This window comes from Chrysemys picta, chromosome 3 (genome assembly GCF_011386835.1).
Source record: "Chrysemys picta bellii isolate R12L10 chromosome 3, ASM1138683v2, whole genome shotgun sequence".
Taxonomy (NCBI): domain Eukaryota; kingdom Metazoa; phylum Chordata; order Testudines; family Emydidae; genus Chrysemys; species Chrysemys picta.
The window spans coordinates 6,172,845-6,195,992 of record NC_088793.1 but is presented as its reverse complement, the minus strand read 5'-3'; the positions used below and the strand labels follow the sequence as shown (position 1 = coordinate 6,195,992).

The 23,148-nt window shown below is 48.2% G+C and overlaps 1 protein-coding gene across 3 annotated transcripts; it reads left to right on the top strand.

Moving 5' to 3' along the window:
- The first annotated feature begins 572 nt into the window (after positions 1 to 572).
- LOC135982135 (uncharacterized) lies at positions 573 to 15,982 on the top strand. Of its 3 annotated transcripts, XM_065587422.1 has the most exons (6): positions 573 to 663; positions 6,187 to 6,467; positions 6,581 to 7,945; positions 8,044 to 8,100; positions 9,152 to 9,271; positions 9,402 to 15,982. In XM_065587422.1, the coding sequence occupies exons 4-6, from the start codon at positions 8,058 to 8,060 to the stop codon at positions 14,222 to 14,224; spliced, it is 4,986 nt and encodes a 1,661-aa protein (XP_065443494.1). In that variant the 5' UTR covers positions 573 to 663; positions 6,187 to 6,467; positions 6,581 to 7,945; positions 8,044 to 8,057; the 3' UTR covers positions 14,225 to 15,982. The 3 variants fall into 3 exon arrangements, with proteins under 3 accessions (XP_065443494.1, XP_065443496.1, XP_065443497.1); XM_065587424.1 differs by lacking the exons at positions 6,187 to 6,467; positions 6,581 to 7,945 and having other exon boundaries at positions 574 to 663; XM_065587425.1 differs by lacking the exons at positions 573 to 663; positions 6,187 to 6,467; positions 6,581 to 7,945; positions 8,044 to 8,100 and adding an exon at positions 8,612 to 8,763.
- The last annotated feature ends 7,166 nt before the right edge of the window (positions 15,983 to 23,148 follow it).

The window sequence follows — 23,148 nt, the reverse complement described above, 5'->3', positions numbered from 1 at the left end:
TCCTTCCTCCTCCCAGGGAGTGACTGCAGCCTATGCATCTCTGCAGCCTCCAAACACGTCCCCCTCTGCCCAGGGAGGGGCTGCCCTTTCCCAGCAGCAGCCCTGTCTGTTGCCAGCTTTCTGGCTTTCTAGGCCTGGCCTATTCCTGCCCAGCTGAACCTGCTTGCCATCAATTCCCTGCTCCCTGGCTCTTCCTCCAGGTGTAGCCTATGGCGTTAATAGGCCTGCCTGGGCACCTTAACCCCTTCCAGTCCTGTGTGGTGTGGACACCCCGTCACAGGGAGCATGATCCTGGCTGGTGCGTTTGGGCACCGCTCTAATGTCCATTAATAGGGGGCAGGGCCAGATTCTCCAAAGCTGCCCCGGATCTCTCCAGCCAGCTTTGCTTTCCCCCAGCCTCTTTCACCCTAGAGCCCGAGTTGAAACTAGCTTCTTTGTGTGACATCCTCCTTTGGGTACCTGGCCTGCCAGGAGTTACTCAGCCAATCCCTGCTCCCCTGACAAGAGGCTGCCCAATCAGGAAAGGCCATTGGCTCGGCAGATCAGCTGGTTTGGGGGTGATGTCATGGCAAGATCCTGGCATGTTGGGCTTCCTGGTAGAAGCCTTTAACAGCATTAAGTGAGTAGCACTGGGAGCGACAGCCCAGGCGCTGGGCGTTGGGGGTAAGTAGCAAAGGAAGGCAAATTATCCCCTGGGAGCGAAGCAGTGAGGAGCTCAGGGAGGGAGGCCAGCGGGGGGGTCTGTTGCTTTGGTGGGTTTGAACCCTGGGATCCCAGGTGGGTTGTGCCTGGCATTGGGTTAGCAGGACAATCCCATGGGGAGGAAGTGGCGCGAGGGGGTTTTACAAAACCCATTGGCACCGTTTGCCGTCTTTCTATTCCGTGTCTCCTAAAAGCCCAGGCTGGGGCTGAAAGCGCCGCGATCCCCCCATGCAGAGTGGCTCCCCGTCACTGGGTGTGTCCAGCTGCAGGCTCCCTCTTTGTCTGTCCTGTCTGACTCCCATGTGCTGGCTCGCCCTCACCCCTTGGGAGGGCCCACTTTGCTTTGCTGCTTGGCGAGGTGCAGGCTCCGGTGCCTGTAGCAGCATCCAGGAGTGGGAGCCACTGGACCACTCCAAGAGAGACGCCCAGCTCCACCCCAACAGCTGGGCGCCAGCTCCTTCCTTATCATCATCCCAGAGCTCATCTGTGCTTGGAGCAGGGCTGCCTGTGCCCCGCTGGTGGGTGCATCTATCCGGGCAGGGAGAAAGTGCAGTGAGTCCAAATCTGAATGCACTGGTTGGTTCTTTCCTTTCAAAAGTGGGGGCCAGTGTTTACTCAGGGGCTGGATTCTGTATGTTTGACATTTTCTTTCCTATTAATCTGTCTAGCCATAACTGGATTGCATGCGGTTTTATCTCTCTCTCTCTCTGTGTTTTTCTTTCCTTCTCAACCCCACAATAGGTGCATTGGGCCTGATTCTGATCTCCAGCTGGTGTAAACGAGGAGTAGCCCCACTGAAGTGAGTTTACATGGGGGTAAAGTCAGTGTACGTGGGATCAGGATCAGGCCCGTTGAGTTCAAGGCTCGCGGGCTGTACCCAGAGCACAGGCGGGTCTCTGATCCCACTTCCCATCTGGCTGCAAATCACTGCCTCCCTGTCCACGCACCCCACCCACCTTTGGGTGGAAAACTCCATTAGCCCCGAGTGGGGTCAGTTAGCGTCACTCCCAGTTCCGGAACATGCCCCGAGGATGTCGCCTTTGGGGGCAGCCCCACCTGAGAGCCAGCTGGGGTGGGACGGGATTGCAGGGGCCTGGCCCGGGGGTTCCCAGGTGGGACGTCCCAGAGACGGAGCGTTCCAAAGAGGCTTCCCCTGCCTTGCTAGATGGGAACAGCAGGCACGAAAGCAGCGAGACGTGAGGAAGCAGCCAGGGGACAGGGGGTGCTGTCAGTGTTGGAAAGCTGGGGGGGGGCACAGTCTGCTTTATTGATGGAGGCAGGAAACGTTCTTTCCTTGTGATGTCTTTAAATATTTATTTCAGATGGGGGAGGGGCAGGTGAGAGAGAGGAGAACTGGGCAGCAGCTGGAGTAGGGTTACCATATCTAATAAATATAAAAAGAGGACCCTCCACGGGCCCTGGCCCCGCCCACTTTCCCACCCCTAGCCCCGCCCCTTCCCCGCCCTAACTCTGCCCCCTCCTCCCTCCCACTCCCAGCCACGTGGAAAGGGCTGCCCCAGCGCTACCGGCTTCACGGTTTGCCGGGCAGCCCCCAGACCCTGCGCCCCCGGCCGGCGCTTCCCCAGCGCAGCTGGAGCCCGGGAGGGGAAGCACCCAGCCGGGGGCGCAGGGTCTGGAGGCTGCCCGGTAAACCGTGAAGCTGGTAGCACTCGGGCTTTGGGCAGCCCCTATGCCTCCGGACCCTGTGCCCCCAGCCGGGCACTTCCCCTCCCGGGCTCCGGTGGCGCAGGGTCCGGAGGCACGGGGGCTGCCCAAAGCCGGTAGCGCTCGGGCAGCCCGGCTCTTAAACAGAGCCGAAGAGTCGGGGAGGAGCAGAGCCGCCATTTTCCCGACATGTTCGGCTTTTTGGCAATTCCCCCCGGACGGGGGTTTGACTGCTGAAAAGCCGGACATGTCCGGGAAAAAGAGGATGTATGGTAACCCTAAGCTGGAGGGCCAAGAAATGCATCGAGCTTTTAAAAGCTGAACCAGCCCTGGGGAGGCTGGAGGTTTCCCCACCTGGGGAGGGCTGTGCAGGCAAATCGCAGCAGCCCTTCCAGACGCACGGGCGCCTCATTGTTCAGCCCAGATGAGCTCATCTGGCATTATGCAGGGCGGCTGCTGCCTCTGTCTAGCAAACAGCAGCGCTCACAGCAAAACTAAATGGAAGTCGTCGGTGGGCTTGTTTTAACCTCCAGCGCCTGCTTCCACAGTCCTGGTGGGCTCCCTGCCCCGCAGCCTGTCTGGCCCTCCGACTGTTTCCAGCTGGGATGCTGGTGCCCCTCAATCCTGACCTGCAGCCCCCCTATTGTCCCAGCCCTGGGCTCCCCACACAGCCCTGCCCATGCCCCTCACTCCTGACCTGCAGCCCCCCGGCTATCCCAGTTCTTAGCCTCTCTTGAGTAAAGAGGTACAATGTGGAGATTTGTGTGGCAATGCTGAGAGATGGACAGACATGCACTGGGGTCTGGGAGGAATCGTTTCAAGCATTCACTTCAATCAGGCCTTCAGAAGGGCTAGCCCGCGGCCCCTACAGCGCACTTCTTCATTAGCAGCTGAGGAACGTGCGTTTCAATGGGAGCAGAGGGGTTCCAATCAAGGTGGCCGGGCCGCATAGAATGTCAGAGCCCCTCCAGCCTTTGTCACTATGTTGACATGGGATCAGCCCGTGCACGGCTGCAGCAGGGGGAAATTCCCCCTTAGCTGAAATGGCAGCAGCCTGGGTTGGGGGGCAGTAACCGGACATTGGGGGTCTGATCAGTAGATCTGACCGGACACTGGGGGTCTTTTCCACTGGACAGGGCACCTGGCCATCCTATCGCACGAGTGTCCAGTGCGCCCACTGCCTGACCAAGAAGATGAACAAGTAAGCAGCAAATAATGCTACAAAAAGGGGATTCACATCACCTAGAGGTACAGGCTGTCTGGAACAGCAGGAAGCAGCCAGCTAGAGAAGGGGAAGTAGGGAAATAAAGAGAGAATGGCAGACAGGGGTTGTGCAATTACTGCCAGAACTGTTCAAACAGAGCAGTGCCCTGGAAACAGGCAGACAGATTGATGGATATCAAGCCGGCCGGCACACAGCTTAGCCTGCACTGAGGGCCGATAGCCAGCAGAGGGAGCCCACGTACAACCAAAGGAGTGTGGCAGCGGAGAGCCAGCAGCGTGTGATTGATCTCGGATAGGCCATAACGCAATCAGGGCCGGCTCTACCATGTTTGCTGCCCCAAGCAAAAAACAAAACCACTCGGACTGACGCTGCCCAAACCGCCAAAGTGGGGGGGGGGGAAAGAAAAGAAAAGAAAAGCCGCCCGGACTGTGCCACCCCGAGAATGGAGGGAATGCCGCCCCGTAGCATGTGCCGCCCCAGGCACGTGCTTCCTCCGCGGGTGCCTGGAGCCAGCCCTGAACAAAACAATTCCCCGTGGAAAAGGCGTCCAGGAGGCGTGAAGTCCAGCAGGACAGCAGTGAAATGGCACCGTTTGTGGGCAGTTTTGGGACGTTCAACAGCACCTGCGAATCGTGGGTGGTTCACCTCCAACGTTTTCAGCAATTGGTAACCTGCAACACGGTTCCAGACAGACAGTGAGTTTCAGCCTTGCTGTCAGTGATGGGTCCAAAGGCGAGCGGACTGCTGCCTGACCTCTGCTTTCCAACTGGCATAAGCGCCGACTGGCATAAGTGCCGACTTTCTAATATGCCAGGGGGAGGGAGGAGCACTAGGCCACGCCCCCACTCCACCCCTTCTCCCAAGGCCCCATCCCAACCCTGCCTCTTCCTGCCTCTGCTCTGCCCACACGCCTTTTCCTCCTCTTTCCCCTCCCCTGAGCATGCCCCACCCTCAGGCCTCCCCTCTCCCCCCCAGCGCCTTCTCCACGCCGCAGAACAGCTGATCCATGGTGGGCGGAAGGCGCAGTGGGGAGGGCGAGGTGCTGATGGGGGGCTGCCAGTGGGTGCTAAGCACACAACATTTTTTTTCAGCACCTATGGTCCATTTTTTCTCAGCACCTAAGTATGCCACACTTAGTGCAGCGATGCAGGGACATTTTTCTCCTATTCCTTTGAAGATAGCAGAACGATACCAGATTCATCAGCAACATCCGGGAAGAAGAGAGTTGGTAGCACAGTTTGTTGTTGCTTTATGGAATTTGTGACATCACTGTCAGTTCGGACAAACATTACGTGACGCCCTGCACAGCCAGTTAGTCTCTGGATTACCCAATGACCAGGACCAGAAGAAGTTACTGACTGTATCGGCGCTTACATTCAAGAAGGCTGTTGAAGTAGCAGTTGCAATGGAGACCGCAGAGAAGGATTCTCTGAAATTTAGAGAACCAAGAAGTTCGCCTCCCGCATCAGCAAGACAGAGGACCACGGGAGCATAAGGAATTTCCATGTGACCATTGTGAGCAAACTGCGCACTCTGAGAAGGATTGCTGGGCGCATCAGGTTATTGGCTGAAAATGCCAGAAGAAAGGACACATCACCATGACACTGACCAAGACCTAGCACTACACGTATTATCAGAAGCGGGAGTCCGAGATAGCATCTGGGTCAGAGATGGCAGTCAGATCTCCAATCCAAGCTGGAGTTAGAGACGACATCTCCTCGATTATCTTTGGAATTTGAACCTATCGGTATTGTAGGCATTTTACCTTGGTGATGGATCGTTGCCCGTTACTTTCCGTTTTTGGACCACATCATGGAATTCTACCATTAGCCGAGTCACAAAGAGCCAACAGAAGCTCCTGGAGCAAGAGAAGGGCTGCAGACTGAGAGACAGAGATGGCGTGCAACCACAGGACGGGACGTCAGCCTCCCAGAGTTAATCCCCCAAACCGCCCGGAGGTGGCACCTGTCACGGCGTCCCCGGGCGATGCTCTGGAACTGCTCCCTAGGAAGCCAGTCAGGACTCTGGTGAAGTCTCCTCTCTGTGAGCAGACTGTCTTCAGGGCAAGAAGCTCACACGGCTTCACCTTCCTGGGTCTGACCTTGGAGCATTCAGCATCCTCTGCCCCTCCGTGCGCTTCCCACAGCGCGTCCGCCCTGGCTGGGTCCTGGCGAAGCCAGAGGGTCCTGCACCCCCACTTCGCAGTCAGACGTGACTCTTAGCCAGCCAATAAAACAGAGGTTTATTAGATGACAGGAACACGGTCTAAAACAGAGCTTGTAGGTACAGAGAACAGGACCCCTCAGCTGGGTCCATTTTGGGGGGCAGTGAGCCAGACAACCACATCTGCACCTCATTCCACATCCCCAGCCAGCCCCAAACTGAAAATGTCCAGCCCCTCCTCTCCCTTTGTTCCTTTCCTGGGCCAGGAGGTCACCTGATTTCTTTGTTCTCCAACACCTTCAGTTGGCACCTTTGTAGAGGAGGGGCCCAGGTCATTAGTTGCCAGGAGACCGAGTGTTGGCCATTTACTGTCCAGACAGCATCACATCTGCCCTCTAGGGCTCTGCAACAATCACACCCCCTTCTCCCAGCACCTAGATACTTAAGAACTGCATCGGGGAAGCTGAGGCACCCACACACTATTCGGAGAAAGCGCTACATCAGCGACAGTTCCGAGGAGGAGGAGGGAGCGACCGAGGGGAGCCCTTTGGCCCAGCCATTGATGGATACGCCGGAACCCGACCCCGAAACCCTCGTGAGTCAGACCGGTGAGCGTGACGGCCTTTCTTTGTCCATTCCCTCAGAGGTGGAAGGCGATTGTGGCTCGGGGGAGTCACCAGTGGACAAAGCGAACGGAAAAGACGGCGCTCAGGTAAATGAATGCTTAAGAAGCGGCGGTCGATGGGTTAGGAACCGGGGTTGCGTAAATTAAAAAACAAGCAGCGGGGGTGCTTACACGTTTTCTTTTTTGAAATTTTTTAACAGCTCGACGATGCCTTTCTAGAGGACCCGGACAGCGATGCATCAAGCAGCGAAGATGAACTGGGCCCACCATGTTTTTGCTCAACGCCAATACGAGTTGTTGAAGAGGACTCTGAGGATGATGGCTATGAGGAGTTTAGGAGGCGGCTTGGCATAGAACTAACTGAGCCAGTGCCACATCGTGAGCGTAAAAAAGTCATGAGGACTATTGTACGCGTTGCTGTTTATGCTGTCCTTAAGCACTGCCTTAGGGAAAAGCTTTTTGAAGATTGTGAGGGCTGTGTCATAGATGCGCCAGGCCAAAGGCACCATGATTGTGTGACTTGGACTTCAGTGGATATAAACAGCAAGCTCCGGGGCCTGTGTGCTGAGCTGTGTTTGGAAAGCTTATTAAACACTGTTGTTGCCATAGGCTATGGTATGCAATGTTTGTGCCTAACCCAAGAACATTTAGCGCAAGGGGTGACCTTGATAAATGCTGTGCAATTTAGTGCAGACCCTGACCGTGTTCTAAGGAAAATGACCAAACCGGAAGATGCCTGCTTAGAGCGTTATATTGACCGTCTAGTCCGCACAAAGAGTTACAGAACCCTGCTTAAGAAAAAAACTATTTGTAAGAAATCTAAAAGGATTAAGTTAGAGAATGGTGAGGGGACAAACATGCGATATAAAACTTGGTAGCTGTAATTTTTTTTTAAAAGGGGGGCTTGTGACTATTTGTGTTTTGTTAGAAGGCCTTTGGCCTTTAAGTGCGCTAAAAAGTTTTAATAAAGCATTTTGGTTTTGGTTTTAAGAAGCTGTATGTTTTTTAAATAAAAAAAATAAATTGTTTGTGAGAATTAGCTCTTGTGTTTTGTGTGTAGCAAAAAGCTGAAATGTATGTTGTGGTGGGGAAGGGGAAAAAATCCTAAAAATGTGCTTACAATAAAACAACCAAGGCTAGTTCAGACATGTGTCTGAGTACAAGAAAGTTAATATGGAGATATACTTATCTCATAGAACTGCCTTTACTAGCAGGGCCAAATATTGATTTGAGAATATTGAGAACCAGAGCCCTAAGTGGTTCTCTTAAGGCTTGAACTCACAGCCCTGGGCTTAGCAGGCCAATGCTTAAACCACTGAGCCATCCTTAGTCTGTTAAACTGAATGGGTTTTAACCATACACACACACACACACACACCCACCCACCCAAACTGGTTTCACTCCCAAATTACAAAAGGGAATGCTATGGGTGGGGTCATTACATTAACCTGTTAGCAAACTATGTTGAAGTTTTGTTTAACAATGGGCTAAGAGGGGATAAAAACCTCAGGTATGCAGCACTTTGTCCTTTTTCAACTTGGATAGCTGCTGGACTGCAAAAAGAGGTAAGACTTGCTGTCTTTAACTCTGAAACTATATATTATAGAAGGCCACTTTTTGCCCAGGCTGTTTTAGTAAATAATGGTGCCTATCTTTATTGCAGTGTGATCTGTTAGCATGGAACCAGGAACTTTAAACTGCATTTTACCACCAGGCCAAGGTAAAAAAAAAAAAAAAAAAAAAAAAACCATTTTAACTATAGTTGTGCTTAATACTGTTGAATTAACAAAAGTATTCCACAGGCTGCATAGGCATTTGATGGTAACACTAACTAACATTTTTTGCTTGTTCTTGAACCTGAAGGCTTAAGCACACATGAGGGGGAACAGAACAACCATGTGCCTGCAACACTTTATCCCATAGTGAAAGGGAACTTTTTTTTACTGTGTATAATGTGATGGGTTTAAGGCCCTGTGGGGGGGTGGATGCGACTAACTAAACCAAAGGCACATGGCTGGGGTCAGAACAAACCATGTGGCTTCTAAATGCCTGTGGGGTTTTTGAAAAAAGTGTATGGCTGCAAACTTGGTTTGGTGTGTTTTATAAAGCTGCTGGTGTGTGCAAGGCAGAGGTTTTTTAAAGTACTTGGCATAGAACAAGGAGCAATGGTCTCAAGTTGCAGTGGGGGAGGTCCAGGTTGGATATCAGGAAAAACTATTTCACTAGGAGGGTGGTGAAACACTGGAATGCGTTACCTAGGGAGGTGGTGGAGTCTCCTTCCCTGGAGGTTTTTAAGGCCCGGCTTGACAAAGCCCTGGCTGGGATGATTTAGCTGGGAATTGGCCCTGCTTTGAGCAGGGGGTTGGACTAGATACCTCCTGAGGTCCCTTCCAACTCTGATATTCTATGATTCTATGATAGGTTTTTTTTTTTTTTTTTTTTACTGTGTATAATGTGATGGGTTTAAGGCCCTGTGGGGGGTGGATGCTACTAACTAAACCAAAGGCACATGGCTGGGGTCAGAACAAACCATGTGGCTTTTAAACTAACAAGAGTTTTTCTGCAAAATGGATTTTTAAAAGCCGTTTTGGTTTTTATTTTGCAAAATGAGATGTATTTAAAAAACCTGTTTGTTGTACAGCCTGAAATGGATTATTTGGTTGTAAAGCTATGACTTTTTAAATAGAAAAACACTTTAATGAAGTAAGTGTAATGTATGTTTACAAGACGGTTTCATGTGTTTTATAATAATGTTGTTGTTTGCTCCACAGTACAGTCAAAACATGAGAGATCCTTAGACCAGAGGGAAAACAAGCTGAAAAGAAAAAGGAAAGAGACAGCTGAAAAGGAAAATTCACCAGCATCAGTGACTGATGGATGGATGAAGCCCTGTAAATATATTTTGCTTATTGGTTTGGCTGTTCTATGAGGGTTTTTTTTTATTTTAAGTAAAATACATAGGTGTGGGTGAGAGAGGTGCTAAAGTTCAGTTTTTGTAAAATGTTTTTTCCCCTGTTATAGGCCTGGGCAACTTTTCTGACAATGCTGTAGTCAGAGATACAAGGACATCTCCTCCAGAACTGCCAACAAACCAGAAATCTGCTTTGAGACCTTTAACAACGCAAAACAGCGCAAGAGCGCAGCTGAAACATCAGGGCAGTCCAAACCTCATATACGTCAAACCCAAGGACAAAACAAAAGACTCTGGTAAAAAACAACCACGCCACCACAACTCCAGTTCCTCAGTGGCCACCACCACACCAAGCCCTGAGGAAACTGTGAGCGAAAACACACACATTCACAAACCCAGAGCACGCACTCTAGGGGTTCTGAACGTGCGCAAACCCGGAGCATGCGCTCTAGGGGCTGCGTTTAAAAAACCATGGACTAAAAGCTTCTGCGATGCTGAGGTATTGCAATCACACAACCAGCACTCCAGTTCCTCAGCGGTCACCACCACACCAAGCCCTGAGGAAACTATGAGCAAAAATGCCCACATTCACAAACCCGGAGCATGCGCTCTAGGGGTTGTGAATAAAAAACCAAGAACTGACAAACCATTCTCCCAAAACCATAAGCTTGTCCCAGCTCCCCCATATTTTAGTAGTTGGGAAGGGGTTGAGGCTTTCCTCAAAAAAGTGGTGGAGGATATATCCTCGGGTAGGCTAAAAGAACGGGATTCTAGAAAGAAATGGAAAAAATATGATGCTTGGTTCAGAGCCATGCTGAAAAACATAAGGGATGGAAAGGGTGGCTCTGAGCAGGCAGGACTAGTCGCAAAAAGTGGCCTGGGTAAAAGGGACACCTTCCAGGGTACACATCAGTTTATGTGTAAACAAAAGGGGGGACAGCGTTTGGGGGATAAACAGATGGCTGCCAAAAAGTTCCAGGCCCGGGTTGTTGTAAAAATTTTAAAAAGGGCTAAAGAGGTAATGAGGAAAAAAAAACAAGAACAAAAAGAGATGCCCCCTACTGGAGGCTCTCAAACTGGCTTGTCTGAAAATGGGGAGGTGGAATTAGACTCTGGTTTAGCAAATTCCCCAGAGGGCTCTTTAGATGGGGCCCGTTCTACTCCCAATGACTTTCATGGAGGCGCCTCAGAGTTTGACGCTCAAATAGCATCTGATGTAGAAGATGCCGCTAATGATCCCGTAGAGGAACCCCCAAGTAACCCCGAAAATGCTGAGGTGTATATGGAGAGAGTGAGAAGTTGGCAACGTGAAGTATCCAGATTTGGGGGGTCGGTGTATTGTGAGGAATTTCGTTTTGTCAATCCTGAGGGAATAAATTCAGCTCAGCAGGTTGTTGAAGCCATACACGGGGGAATACAGTTAGTGCTCGATGACATTAACGGTAGGGTAGGCCCTGATGATTATGTTCAGTTACGTTTAGAGAGCCGTAATTTAACTAATTCTTTGTTTTCGGTCAAAAGAACTAGAAATGAGCTGACTGCTGAGGATTTTTTAAATCAGACCTCAAAACTGCTACAGAGCAATAGAGAGATGCATCTCGATGGGACGTTGCGTCTCGTTGTGACAGTTGTAAAAAACAGGGGTGGGGGCGCTCGTAGAGTTTTAAATACTATCCTTAATAGTCAAATTATTCATAAAAAGAGACAGTGTTTAGTAGACCTGACTTACACCGGTACCAATTTGTGTTTTGCGGGTGGGCTCTTGGCCGTCATGTCCGATCGTAAACCTACGGACGCGGAATTGTTAGCGGGGGCGAGAAAGTTACATGAGAAACTGGGGTGGTCAGATCAAAAAAAGGTTATGCTCAGTGACGTAGCAAAGTTTGAACAGCATTTAGGAGTTAACATACAGGTGGTGTTGTATACGGCGAAAGGCGGCTGGGGGTTTTTTAAAACGGGGGGCACAGTGTGCCCCAAGACTTATTTTATCCTGTTGCACGATGAGCATTACTATGGGGTTTTGGATGTAAAAAAGTTGTTCGGAGCGAAAAATTATTGTGAGTTTTGCCACATGGTGTACAGCCACGACCACTCTTGCAGGTATCGTTGCCACCTCTGTTTGAGCGTAACGTGCTCAGACAGCATGGGCGAGCAGCAGCGGTGTCCTAGCTGTAGACTGTATTGCCGGTCCAAAGAGTGTTTAGACAGACATATCGACTGTGCATCAAAAAACCAAGTCGAATGCCTGTCTAAAACTTTGTGTGATAAGTGTCAGTCTTACGTGGACAAGCGGCACAGGTGTAAAGGGAGACGTTGTAAGCAGTGTCAGGAGTTGATCGCTGGCGATGTAGACGGCCACCTCTGTTTTATGGACAGCCTTAGAAAGCCTGAATCTTCAGAAAAGTATATTTTTTATGATTTTGAATGCACGCAGGAGACCGGGGTGCACATGCCCAATTACATTTTTGCTATGTCCCTAAAGCCAGAAAAATCCTGGGAATTTAAGGGCGATAAGTGTCTTTATGTGTTTGTGAAGACCTTTATTGGCAAAGCGTTTCGGGACTACACATTCCTAGCACACAATTCTAAAGGTTATGATGCATACTTTATTGTTAAACAGTTACTCAAGGAAAAGATGGGCCTAGAACTGATCACTCAGGGTAGTAAACTAATGTGCGTGGAAGTTAAGGCCCTGGGCATTCGTTTTATAGACTCTTTAAACTTCTTGCCCATGAAGCTTAGCAAGCTACCGCAGGCGATGGGGTTTGAAGGGTGCAAAGGGTATTTTCCACACTTTTTTAACACGTTAGAAAATCAAAATTATGTGGGGCCTATGCCCGGTATGGAGCACTATGGTGTAGAAAGCATGATGCCCAAAGAAAAAGCAGAGTTTCTCGACTGGTATCGGGACCACAGCTCTGAGGTGTTTGACTTGCAAAAAGAGCTCGCGTATTACTGTCAGCAGGATGTAAAAATTTTGAGACAGGCCTGTATCCTATACAGAAAAGAGATTATGAAAATGACGGAGAAGGGAGATGTAGTAGAGAAAGAACCTGGTAAATTCACTGAGATAAAACTGTGTCTAGATCCATTCCGGTACATAACACTGGCATCTGTCTGCATGGCTATGTACAGGTTTATGTTTTTGGAGCCTAACACGGTAGCTCTTCTCCCTCCAGACAACTATCACAGGCAGAAAAAGAGATATTCGACCCCATCTATTCAGTGGCTGTTGTATATCTCTCACAAAGAAAATATACAAATACGGCACGCTTTACAGGGTGGGGAACTACAGGTAGGCCCCTACTTTTTAGACGGCTATGCCAATGTTGATGGGGTACGCACAGCCTTTGAGTTTAACGGTTGTTTTTTCCATGGCTGTGTCACCTGTTATTGTGAAAAAGCACAAAATCCTATGACGGGGACATCTTTTGGGTTTCTTTATTACAAGACGCAGCTCAAGACCGACTATTTGAAACGCCTTGGTTTTGTAGTGAGGACTCTTTGGGAGCACGAGTGGGAGGTGATGAAAGAAACCGACAGGGAGCTTGCAGACTTTTTAAACCGAGCCCGGTTACCCCAGCCTCTCGTGCCTAGGGATGCTCTTTTTGGGGGGAGGACAAACGCTATCCGCCTATATTACAAGCCTAACCCCGGGGAAGAAATCCACTATTATGATTTTACCAGCCTGTACCCTTTTGTAAACAAAACCAAAGAATACCCTCTCGGACACCCCGATATAGTCTATGACAAATTTGGGCCCCTTGCAAATTATTTTGGAATTGCAAAAGTTAAAGTGTACCCCCCACGAGGCCTCTTTTTCCCATTGTTACCCGTCAGAGTGGGTGGCAAGCTTATGTTCCCGCTATGCCGAACCTGTGCGGAAACCGAGCAGCGGGAGACATGCACCCATACTGACGAGGAGCGGGCCATCCTGGGGACTTGGTGCACGGTGGAATTGAACGCGGCCATAGCGAAGGGGTACGCGGTGGCTAAGATCTATGAAATCTGGCATTTTAATGAAAAATCTGATAAACTCTTTTCAGAGTACATAAAATTACACCTCCGTCAAAAACAAGAGGCTTCAGGGTATCCCAGTTGGTGCACAGACGAGGAAAAACAAAATAAGTACGTTAGCGATTTCTACCAGAAAGAAGGCGTGCATTTACGCCAACACAAAATCAGATCAAACCCTGCTAAACGCCAAATCGCTAAACTGTTTTTAAATTCTCTGTGGGGTAAATTCGGCCAAAGATCCAACCTACCCAACACCAGCATCGTGAGAGACCCTAACGAACTTTTGCAGTACCTGTTCTCCCCCAATTATGAGGTTTCATCCTGCGAGTTTATCGATGATGAAACAGCGTGCGTGTTGTGGAAGCACGCAAAAGAACGGTACTCTGTTTCTGGCAACACCAACGTTTTCATAGCCTGTTTCACCACCGCTTATGCCCGCTTAGAATTATACAGTCTCCTAGACGGTTTGCAAGAGCGGTGCCTGTACCACGACACTGACTCGGTGATCTTTGTGAAAAGGGAGGGTGACTGGAATCCCCCTCTGGGGGATTATTTAGGGGACCTCACGAGCGAAATTCCGCCAGATCAACACATCACCGAGTTTGTGTCGGCAGGCCCAAAAACCTATGGGTATAAGCTGTCGGGTGGAAAGGCCTGTATGAAAGTCAAAGGTATTACCCTAAACGTAGCAAACTGCGAAAAAATCAACTTCGACAGTTTGAAAGACCTAGTCTTGGACTATTGCACGGGTCTGCAAGAAAACACCTCAAAAAAGATAGAGGTGCAGCAGGCCTCTATCGTAAGAAACAAAAACCAGTGGCAAATAGAGACAAAAACCCTTAAAAAGACACACAAAGTGGTTTACAACAAAAGGGTCCTAGGAGAAGGTTTTAAAACCCTGCCCTACGGCTTTTGAAAAAAAAATGGATACGAGGTGGAAACACCCCTTTTCTGCAATTCTCGCGGGGCCTAGCAACTGCGGGAAAAGTTACTTTATAAAAAACGTGTTGGATAATGCCAAACACACACTGTCTGTTATGCCTGAGAATATCGTGTGGTGTTACAGTTGTTGGCAACCTCTGTATAAAGAAGTGCTTTGTAAATATCCCTTTATCAATTTTGTGGAGGGGCTGCCTGAGGCTTTTGACAATGACCGTTTGTTTCCTACTAATAAAGTAAATATGATTATCATAGACGATCTGATGAACTCGGCTTGTGAAAGTGATGAAATCGAGAAAGCTTTTACCAAGTACGTGCATCACAGAAACCTGAGCATTATGTATATAGTTCAAAACGTATTTTGTCAGGGGAAAAAAGAGTCGCACGATTAACCTAAACACAAAGTACATGGTTCTGTTCAAAAACCCCAGGGATAAATTACAAATCGCTACGCTCGCTTGGCAAATGTACCCCGGCAAAGCTCAATTCTTTCTAGAAGCTTTTGAGGATGCTACCAAAAAACCTTACGGCTACCTGGTAGTGGATTTAAATGCTTCCACACCAGAAGCTTATAGACTAAGAACTGGTCTTTTCCCTCCAGACTGGCCGGCGGTTTATACTTTGAAAAAAACAGTCGGGTATAAAAAGAGAACTTATCGGCAGGCCCCTTTTTAACAGCCAGGGCTGCTACCGAAAACATGTCTAGCTGCTTGAAAAGAAACCTGGGCCTTTTAAAATTACTTAGCAAATCGTCCCCACAGCAAAGGAGGGCTATGCTGTGTTCAGCCTCTGACGATCTAGTAGCGGCCATCTCAGAAATAGCGCTCAATACCTTAAAAGGAAACGTTCCTTTAACACAGAATCAAGTGCGTGTACTGAAAAAGAAACGCACGCTTATAAAAACTTTGTGGAATAAAAGGGTTTCACTTAAAAGAAAAAAGCATCTGGTAAAGCAGTCTGGGGGGTTTATCGGACCTCTGTTAAGTTTTGCTATCCCTCTCATAACGGGGCTTTTAAATAATCGATAATGGAGTATGCAGAAAAAATGTTCCTGGTGCCCAGCCACCAGTTGGAGCAATTAAGGGCTCCCCCTCCGGCAGAGGAAAATATCAGAACAACCGCAACTCGCTTACTGGATGCTGAAATGAAGTCTGTTCTTCAAAGAACTGACTTGACTGAATATGAAAAGGGTAAACTTTACAGCGCCGTGCTTCAAAGGTACCTAATGTACGTGAAACAGAGCGAAGCGGATAAAGGGAAAATAAGTCTGTTTCTACCGGAACAGGAACAAAGTGTAACTGCCAAACCCCCAGAAACACCAAAGAACTCAGACTTTGGTGCTCAGGAGGTGTTGGATAACGTCAATAAGCGTTATAAGAAAAATGCAATAGTATTGCTAAATAAGCTGGGCCAGGATAAAAATCTCTCTTCGTGGAACGATAAAGGGGCTTTTGTGTACAAAGGCTCTGTGGTTAATGGTTCTAACATGCTCGACTTAGTCAGGGCCGTCACCCAGACTCGCTCTGTTCCTAGCAGGCATGTACCTAAAGGATGGGATGTGTTTATGAATGCCATGGCGGAACTGAACGTACCATCTTCCGTCATGGGCAATGCGGCCAACAGAAATCTTTTGGAACGCCTCAAGGCCTCGACTGCTGACACCGGGGTGGATCGAGAAACCGTGACCCCTTTTTTGCCACCTAAAAAACGAAAATTGGCTAAAAGAGCCGAATGGCTCAGTGTGTAACATTTTTCACATTCTAATTTAAAAAAAAAAATGGTAATGTTTTGCTTTAAATAAAACACTTCTATCATTTAAAAAAAAAAATCTGTACTTTTTTCCTCAATTGGTTTAAAAAAAAAAAAAAAAAAACACACCAAACATCATTTGTCTTTAAACCCCTCACCTGGGGTGCTTTATTGGGTAACATGGCTATGAAAATCATTGCAAGATACACATGTCTGGGCTTGTTGAAACCTGTTTTGAGCAAGGCTAGGCATGCCCAAGAATTTAAATTTACTTTTTACAAAATTCATCACCATCCGGTCGTTTTGCACTAAGTCGTTAGAATACAAATTTAAAATCCGATCAAAAGATAAACCCTTGCTACGTTGATGTAAGAAAAACACACAGTGATAGCCACAGGCGACGGAGCGGGGGTCTTGTAATTGTCTATTGTGAAACACCATGTCTGTGGCATTTTTGTTTAAAAATTTCATAATGCTTTTAGGAAACAACACACTGTTCGGGGGGTGCCCATATGAGTCAAAAAACTCTCCACGGTTACGCTCCGCCAGATACAAGGCAAGCCAGTGTTCACCCGGTGGGTTGTGTGGATGCGTGTTCACCACCAAGCCTAGGGGTCTCTGAGACAGCTTGCGTTCTGGGAGCCAATCGCAAGGGAACACATCTAAGAAATTCTTTTTCGTGTAAGGGTTCGTTGATAAGACACGTGAGAGCTGCACGGTGTCCATGTTCACATATAGTCAAACAGAACGTTTCTCCTCTGATTTATTTCTATGACATTGTCAAAAACCCCATACACAATCATATTAACGGTAACCGTTAAAGCCTTCCCAAAACGTATTTCTGCTCTCAGGTTCCCGGTTTTAATCAGGGAATAGTGATCAGCGCATTCCTGGTCGGGAGACAGGTCAAAGGCAAACAAGGTGTAACCCTGTGCAAACTCCTCACGGTCAATTAACAGAGAACGATCTTTCATGTGTTTACCAGCTGTCTGTACCAAATTCATGTATTCTCTCACGCAGCGTCCTGCCTCGAAGTCTGGTTGCAGAGGCTTGGTCAGTATCTGTTCACCATCCACATACAAGGCCACAAAATTAATATCGTAATGTTTAAAATGAAAGGGATTTTTAGCGTAACTTCCGCTAAAGGCATCGTTATCCACAAACCCTAGGACAAGCATTTTGGGTAACTGCCCCAAGAACAGGTTCTCCTGGTTACTGACCCTGCTGCCCGCGGGGATGCTAAACACTTTCATTCCCACGCGGTCCACAGGGTATTTAGCATTAGCGGTAAGCAGGGCCTCCGCGTGCCCCAGACGAACTCCCGGGGCCACCCGTACTTTTTTCACAAAAAGGGACGCTGATACAATGCGCAGTTTAAAGCCTTCAGCCGCACTGCCCATTAAACAGAAAGCGTCTTTACTGCGCGTCAGTTTAATTTTCACATCCACTCCGTTTAACAAAAGTTTTTCTTGAAAAAACAGGTCGCTATGTAAATGGCCCAGCAGCTCTACCGTTCTGCTCCTGGCCGTCAGCTTTGCACGCCTCACAAACCCTAGATTCCCTCCATCCAACTCTGTTTCTTCATGCTGTCCAGCAGTGTCTTTGTAAAACAGGCCGGCGGAAAATTGCGTGGCGAGGGTGTCGTCGCTGTAATTGAGCACCGATTCTATAAAGGCCCTGTAAGGGTAGCAGTTGTTGCTTTGGCTTATGAGGCGGTCTCCCAGCGTAACATCCAACTGACTAAAAATAGAGGCCACGGGGTAATTTACCAGACCCACTTCGGCGTCCGCTGCAAATTCAGTTCCGTCTCCTTTTACAATCTTGCAACACAGGTACAGCAGCGTATTGTTTAAATCCATATAATCTATGCCATTCCCTGCTATAAAAAAGTCAATGGGGGCAGACTCCGTAATGGCCGATAGAGGCGGCACCTCGATGTAGATGCTTTTCTCGATGCTGGTCTGCGTAGGGGCTATTTGAAACAGGTCTAGTTCGGATTTGGTGCACTCTTCAGACCCGCAGTGAACAAAAGCCATGTTGATTAAAATATGTCTCTTTTACCAGGCAAAGCGCGTCTCCTCTTTCGCCCAGGCTTCCTCTTGGACTTTCGCTTATGGCCGGCCTTGCGTGTCAAAGCCCTTCTTTTAAAGGGTTTCGGGGGACCTGTGCGTCGCGGGTATGACGTATTTCTCTTTCTCTTCCTCCTTTTAATGTACATCAGCCCCGATCCTTCCTGAGAAGCTGTATTCCCCACCTTCTGCAGAACAGCACGGGAGACATGCCCTACCACATGTTTAGCTATGTTTTGAGTGGCGGTTTTTACGTGGGGTTTAATAATCTCTAGCCCCCTCCTCAAAAGCGGTATGGCTTTTCGAAAGAGGTTACGAAATATTCCACCCACACCCGCCCCGTACATCACGGGGGCCCCATGATATCCAGGAAGGGCGTGTCCAGCCTGGGCTTTGTAATAGTTTCTGTAGATGGTGGGGTCGCCATAATTTTTTGGGATCACCATAATAGGGTTTTGCTTTTTTTAGAAACCTCGCTCTCTCCGCGGCCGCAGATGCAGCTTGACAATCACCTTGCCGAAGCGAAATGAGACATCTCTGTTCTGGTCTGTCTTTATTTCAATGGTAATGGTGTCGATGTGGTGTTTACTGACAGGGACGTAATGAGGTTTGTCGCAGGTAATGGTAACAAACTCGTTGTTCCTTCCTCGGACAGGGACGCAGCGTAACAGGGGAACAGAAAAGTCCCCCACAAACTGGTGTTCTACAATATCCGTGTATACATACAAGGAGTTAAAACCGCCTGTGATGTCTGCCGAGAAGGGGAATTTTTGAACGTTGCGTTTGTGGCCCAAACCCAGAATGTTAGCTAGCTCCCCGCCAGTAGAAAACATGTACATAAAATCGGAAGATTTAAGTCTCACTTTTCTACTCACAGGATCGTAGTTCATGACCACCTCAGGCGGTCCGGAATGCCGAGCCACGTTGCTGTTCATATGCTCCAGTAATTCGGGTATGGTCGAGTAATAACCTCGCCGTAGGATAAAATTCCACGTTGTAGCTCCAAAGGTAATTTCAAAAGGGGTGTCTTCGTTGATAGTATTCCAGCTGTGCGGGTATTGTATTTCCACTAACCCCACCTCCCAGGCACCCAGGAGATCCAAGGGTTTAATTAGCCGTATTGTAAAGTTCGAAATGGTGTTTTGGGGAAAAACTGCAGAGCTGGCATTGCTGGGCAAAGTAATGTAAAACCCGCCGTCACTCATTTCTCTTTGTCCTTGCAGAAGGAATCTTTTGTTTGTTCGTGTCTAGATGTCACAGAGTTGAGAAGCTTCCACCCAGCTGTTAAACTTATCAGGCCACCCCAACCATTTCACCAGTAGCTGCTTTTTTCTCCCTTTTCCTTTCTCTGCTAAAACTTTTTCAATCCTGTAAATCCTGTCTCGTTTGGGGTTTACTTTTTGTAATTCTTCAGGGTAAAAAGATCCAGTAACTGCCTCACCCTCGTAATCTTTTAAGCGGTATACAGGTCTCTGGCCCCTGGTTAAGGCTTTATCCACTATGAATATCTCATCGGTAAACGTCTGTTCATAACCTTTTTCAAAAGCGCCTTTGGTTTTAGATAGTCTCACGTGGTCACCTTTTCTAAAAGGGGCAACAACCGGTTTTATTTGAAAATTATCTCCGTAAACCGTTTTCCATACCTTCAAAGAATTTGAAGGGTTAACATCAATGGGTCTGGTACGTATAGTTCTGTGAACGCTCTGGTTGTAACTCTTTATAAAGTCAGGTAAGACGTCAATGTAGCGAAAGGTGTTATGGGCTGTAAAATATCTCCACATCCTAGTTTTTAAAGTTCTGTTAAATCGCTCCACAACCCCTGCTTTGACTTCATTATTGGTAACAAAATGGTGAACTCCATGCCGCTTTAACAATCCACTTAAAGGTTTGTTTAAAAATTCTTTCCCCCGATCGGTTTGTAATTTTTGAGGCACACGACCTTCACTGAAAATAGCTTTAAAGGCCTTGAATACTTCAGCACTCGTCTTGTCTTTTAGGCCTAAGGCCCAGGCATATTTGGATAGAATGTCTATCACTGTTAAGATGTACTTAAAACCGCTGTTGTGTTTGGAGAACTGGTGCATATCCACCAAATCTGCCTGCCACTGCGCATCCACCTCTGAAACAATGGTCTTGTTTCTTTTAAAACGTATTCGAGCCGGTTTGTGTAAAGTGTAAGCATCCTGGTCTGAAAGCCATGCTGTTACCTGTCTTCTGTTCAAAGTTTTACTGTGCTTTCTGGCCGCTTGAAAAAGAGGGTTAACCCCGCCAAAGCTCCCAACTTCCCCGGGGGCGTAATATATTTTCTTTAACAGCGCCGTCTGTGTAGACATGACTGTTACTGGTACCGTCTTTTACTACCACAAGTATAAAAGGGGACACATTCATATTGACACATTTGATTTAAATAAGTTTTATTAATCGCCTGGTTTAACACAACCTTTTACAGCCACCTGTAAAATGGATGCCATAACCCCCTACCATAAGGGAGTCTCAGATGGTTCATTCTTCCATTTTGTCCTTTTCGGCTTGAGATCTGTGTCTCAGACATGAGCAAAGGCAGCTAACGCACGATATGTTTACTCCCACAGGGCTTCCAATGTGTAAGTTCTTAAAGGCCTCCAAAAAGGCATCGTCGACCTGTTGAAAGATTTTCAGAAAAAAAAAAAACATGTAAGCGCCCCTCACTGCTTGTTTTTTAATTTATGCAACCCCAGGCTCCTAACCCATTACCCACCCCTCCTCGACCGCCGCTTCTTAAGCATTCATTTACCTGAGCGTCGTCTTTTCCGTTCGCTTTGTCCGCCGGTGCCTCCACCAAGCCACAATCGCCTTCCACCTCTAAGGGGGTGGACAAAGAGAGGCCGTCACGTTCATCGGTCTGTCTCACGAGGGTTTCGGGTTCGGGTTCCGCCGTATCCATCAACGGCTGGGTCAAAGGGTCCTCCTCAGAACTGTAGCGCTTTCTCCACACAAGGTCAAAGACCTTCGGGGGTAAAACAAAGTCTGAAGTTCTCACGGGGGTGGTAAAGGAGTCCATGTTTCCTCTGTGCTCTCCCCTGCTCCTCAGTGCAAAACCTCACTCTCCTGTTAGTGTCTGTTGTGCAACCAGAACAATAAACGCTGGCACAGCAGACAGCTGTGTGTCCATCACCTCCCTTTGCGTCCATCTGTCTGCCTAGCTCCTTCTCCGCTGGCTCCAGCAACAGCACTGCTCTCAACAGAACATGTTTTCATGACCCTCTGGGCCTTCTAACTTGGCTGGATCTTGAGGTCTTTGCTCAGGAAAGACTCCCATTGACTTCAGTGGGAGTGTTGACTGAAGAAGGACGTCACGCCATGGCCTGGGATTGTCATGGTGTTCCCTACCCCCGTGCAGTCCTTGTACCTGCAATGTGTATGCACAGACCCCTACTCTTGACCAAAGCCCCCCACTGAACTCAATGGGGGTCTGCAAGGGAGTGATGGTTTGTGCGTGAACCTGTCTGCCCAGGACCTCACACTGAAGGCCTGTTGGTGGGTGGTGCCTGGGCCTCGTGCTGTGTCTCTGCACAGGGTGAATTCTACCCTTAATGAGTAGGATCAGGTGAGTCGACACAGGTCCTTTGGGCCTGACTCTGGTGTAAATCAGGGCTAGCCCCACTGAAGTAAATGGAATTACGAGGTGGCGAGAATGGCCCACCGGGGAGTCAGTGGAGTTACACCCTGAGGGAAATCACCATCTCTGGCCCTTTCTCTGCACCTGGGCCCAAGCCAGCTGTTTGCCTTGTTAGAAAACGGTGCAATGAAATGTGTTAGACAAATAGACACACACACACACAAATGTTAGAGAAATGATGATAATATCAGGAAACAGGAATTTTTACTTTTTCTTTGGGTCTCTGCTGATGCAGCATTCCAGAACTTAACTGAAACAACTTCAGGCTTGCGTGAAACCTGGCTTGTGTGTCTGACTTTGTAAAACCTTGGTCCGTGTAAACAGCCGGGTGAAATGGGGACTTGGTAACTTCAGGGGCCTCCCAAGACAACCTAACAAGCAAAACCTAAGGCCGCAAAAACAGACCTGTAAGATAAGAGCAACTGGATGGGGCCAGTGAAATGAACAGCGGAGAAAAGATGATAGAAGTAGACAGATAAAAATAAGTTTTCATAGGATAAGCAATAATATATTAGTTTGGGATTGTTATTGTGATTCATGCATAAGAAGGTTTTAGTCAAGTATCAGAGGGGTAGCCGTGTTAGTCTGAATCTGTAAAAAGCAACAGAGGGGCCTGTGGCACCTTTAAGACTAACAGGAGTATTGGGAGCATAAGCTTTCGTGGGTAAGAACCTCACTTCTTCAAATGCAAGTAATGGAAATCTCCAGAGGCAGATATAAATCGGTATGGAGATAACGAGGTTAGTTCAATCAGGGAGGGTGAGGTGCTCTGCTAGCCGTTGAGGTGTGAACACCAACGGAGGAGAAACTGCTTCTGTAGTTGGATAGCCATTCACAGTCTTTGTTTAATCCTGATCTGATGGTGTCAAATTTGCAAATGAACTGGAGCTCAGCAGTTTTACTGTGGAGTCTGGTCCTGAAGTTTTTTTGCTGTAAGATGGCTACCTTTACATCTGCTATTGTGTGGCCAGGGAGGTTGAAGTGTTCTCCTACAGGTTTTTGTATATTGCCATTCCTGATATCTGACTTGTGTCCATTAGTCCTCTTGCGTAGTGACTGTCCAGTTTGGCCAATGTACATAGCAGAGGGGCATTGCTGGCACATGATGGCATATATAACATTGGTGGACATGCAGGTGAATGAGCCGGTGATGTTGTAGCTGATCTGGTTAGGTCCTGTGATGGTGTTGCTGGTGTAGATATGTGGGCAGAGTTGGCATCGAGGTTTGTTGCATGGGTTGGTTCCTGAGTTAGAGTTGTTATGGTGCGGTGCATGGTTGCTGGTGAGAATATGCTTAAGGATGGTGGGTTGTCCGTGGGCGAGGACTGGCCTGCCTCCCAAGGTCTGTGAAAGTGAGGGATCATTGTCCAGGATGGGTTGTAGATCACTGATGATGCATTGGAGAGGTTTAAGCTGAGGACTGTA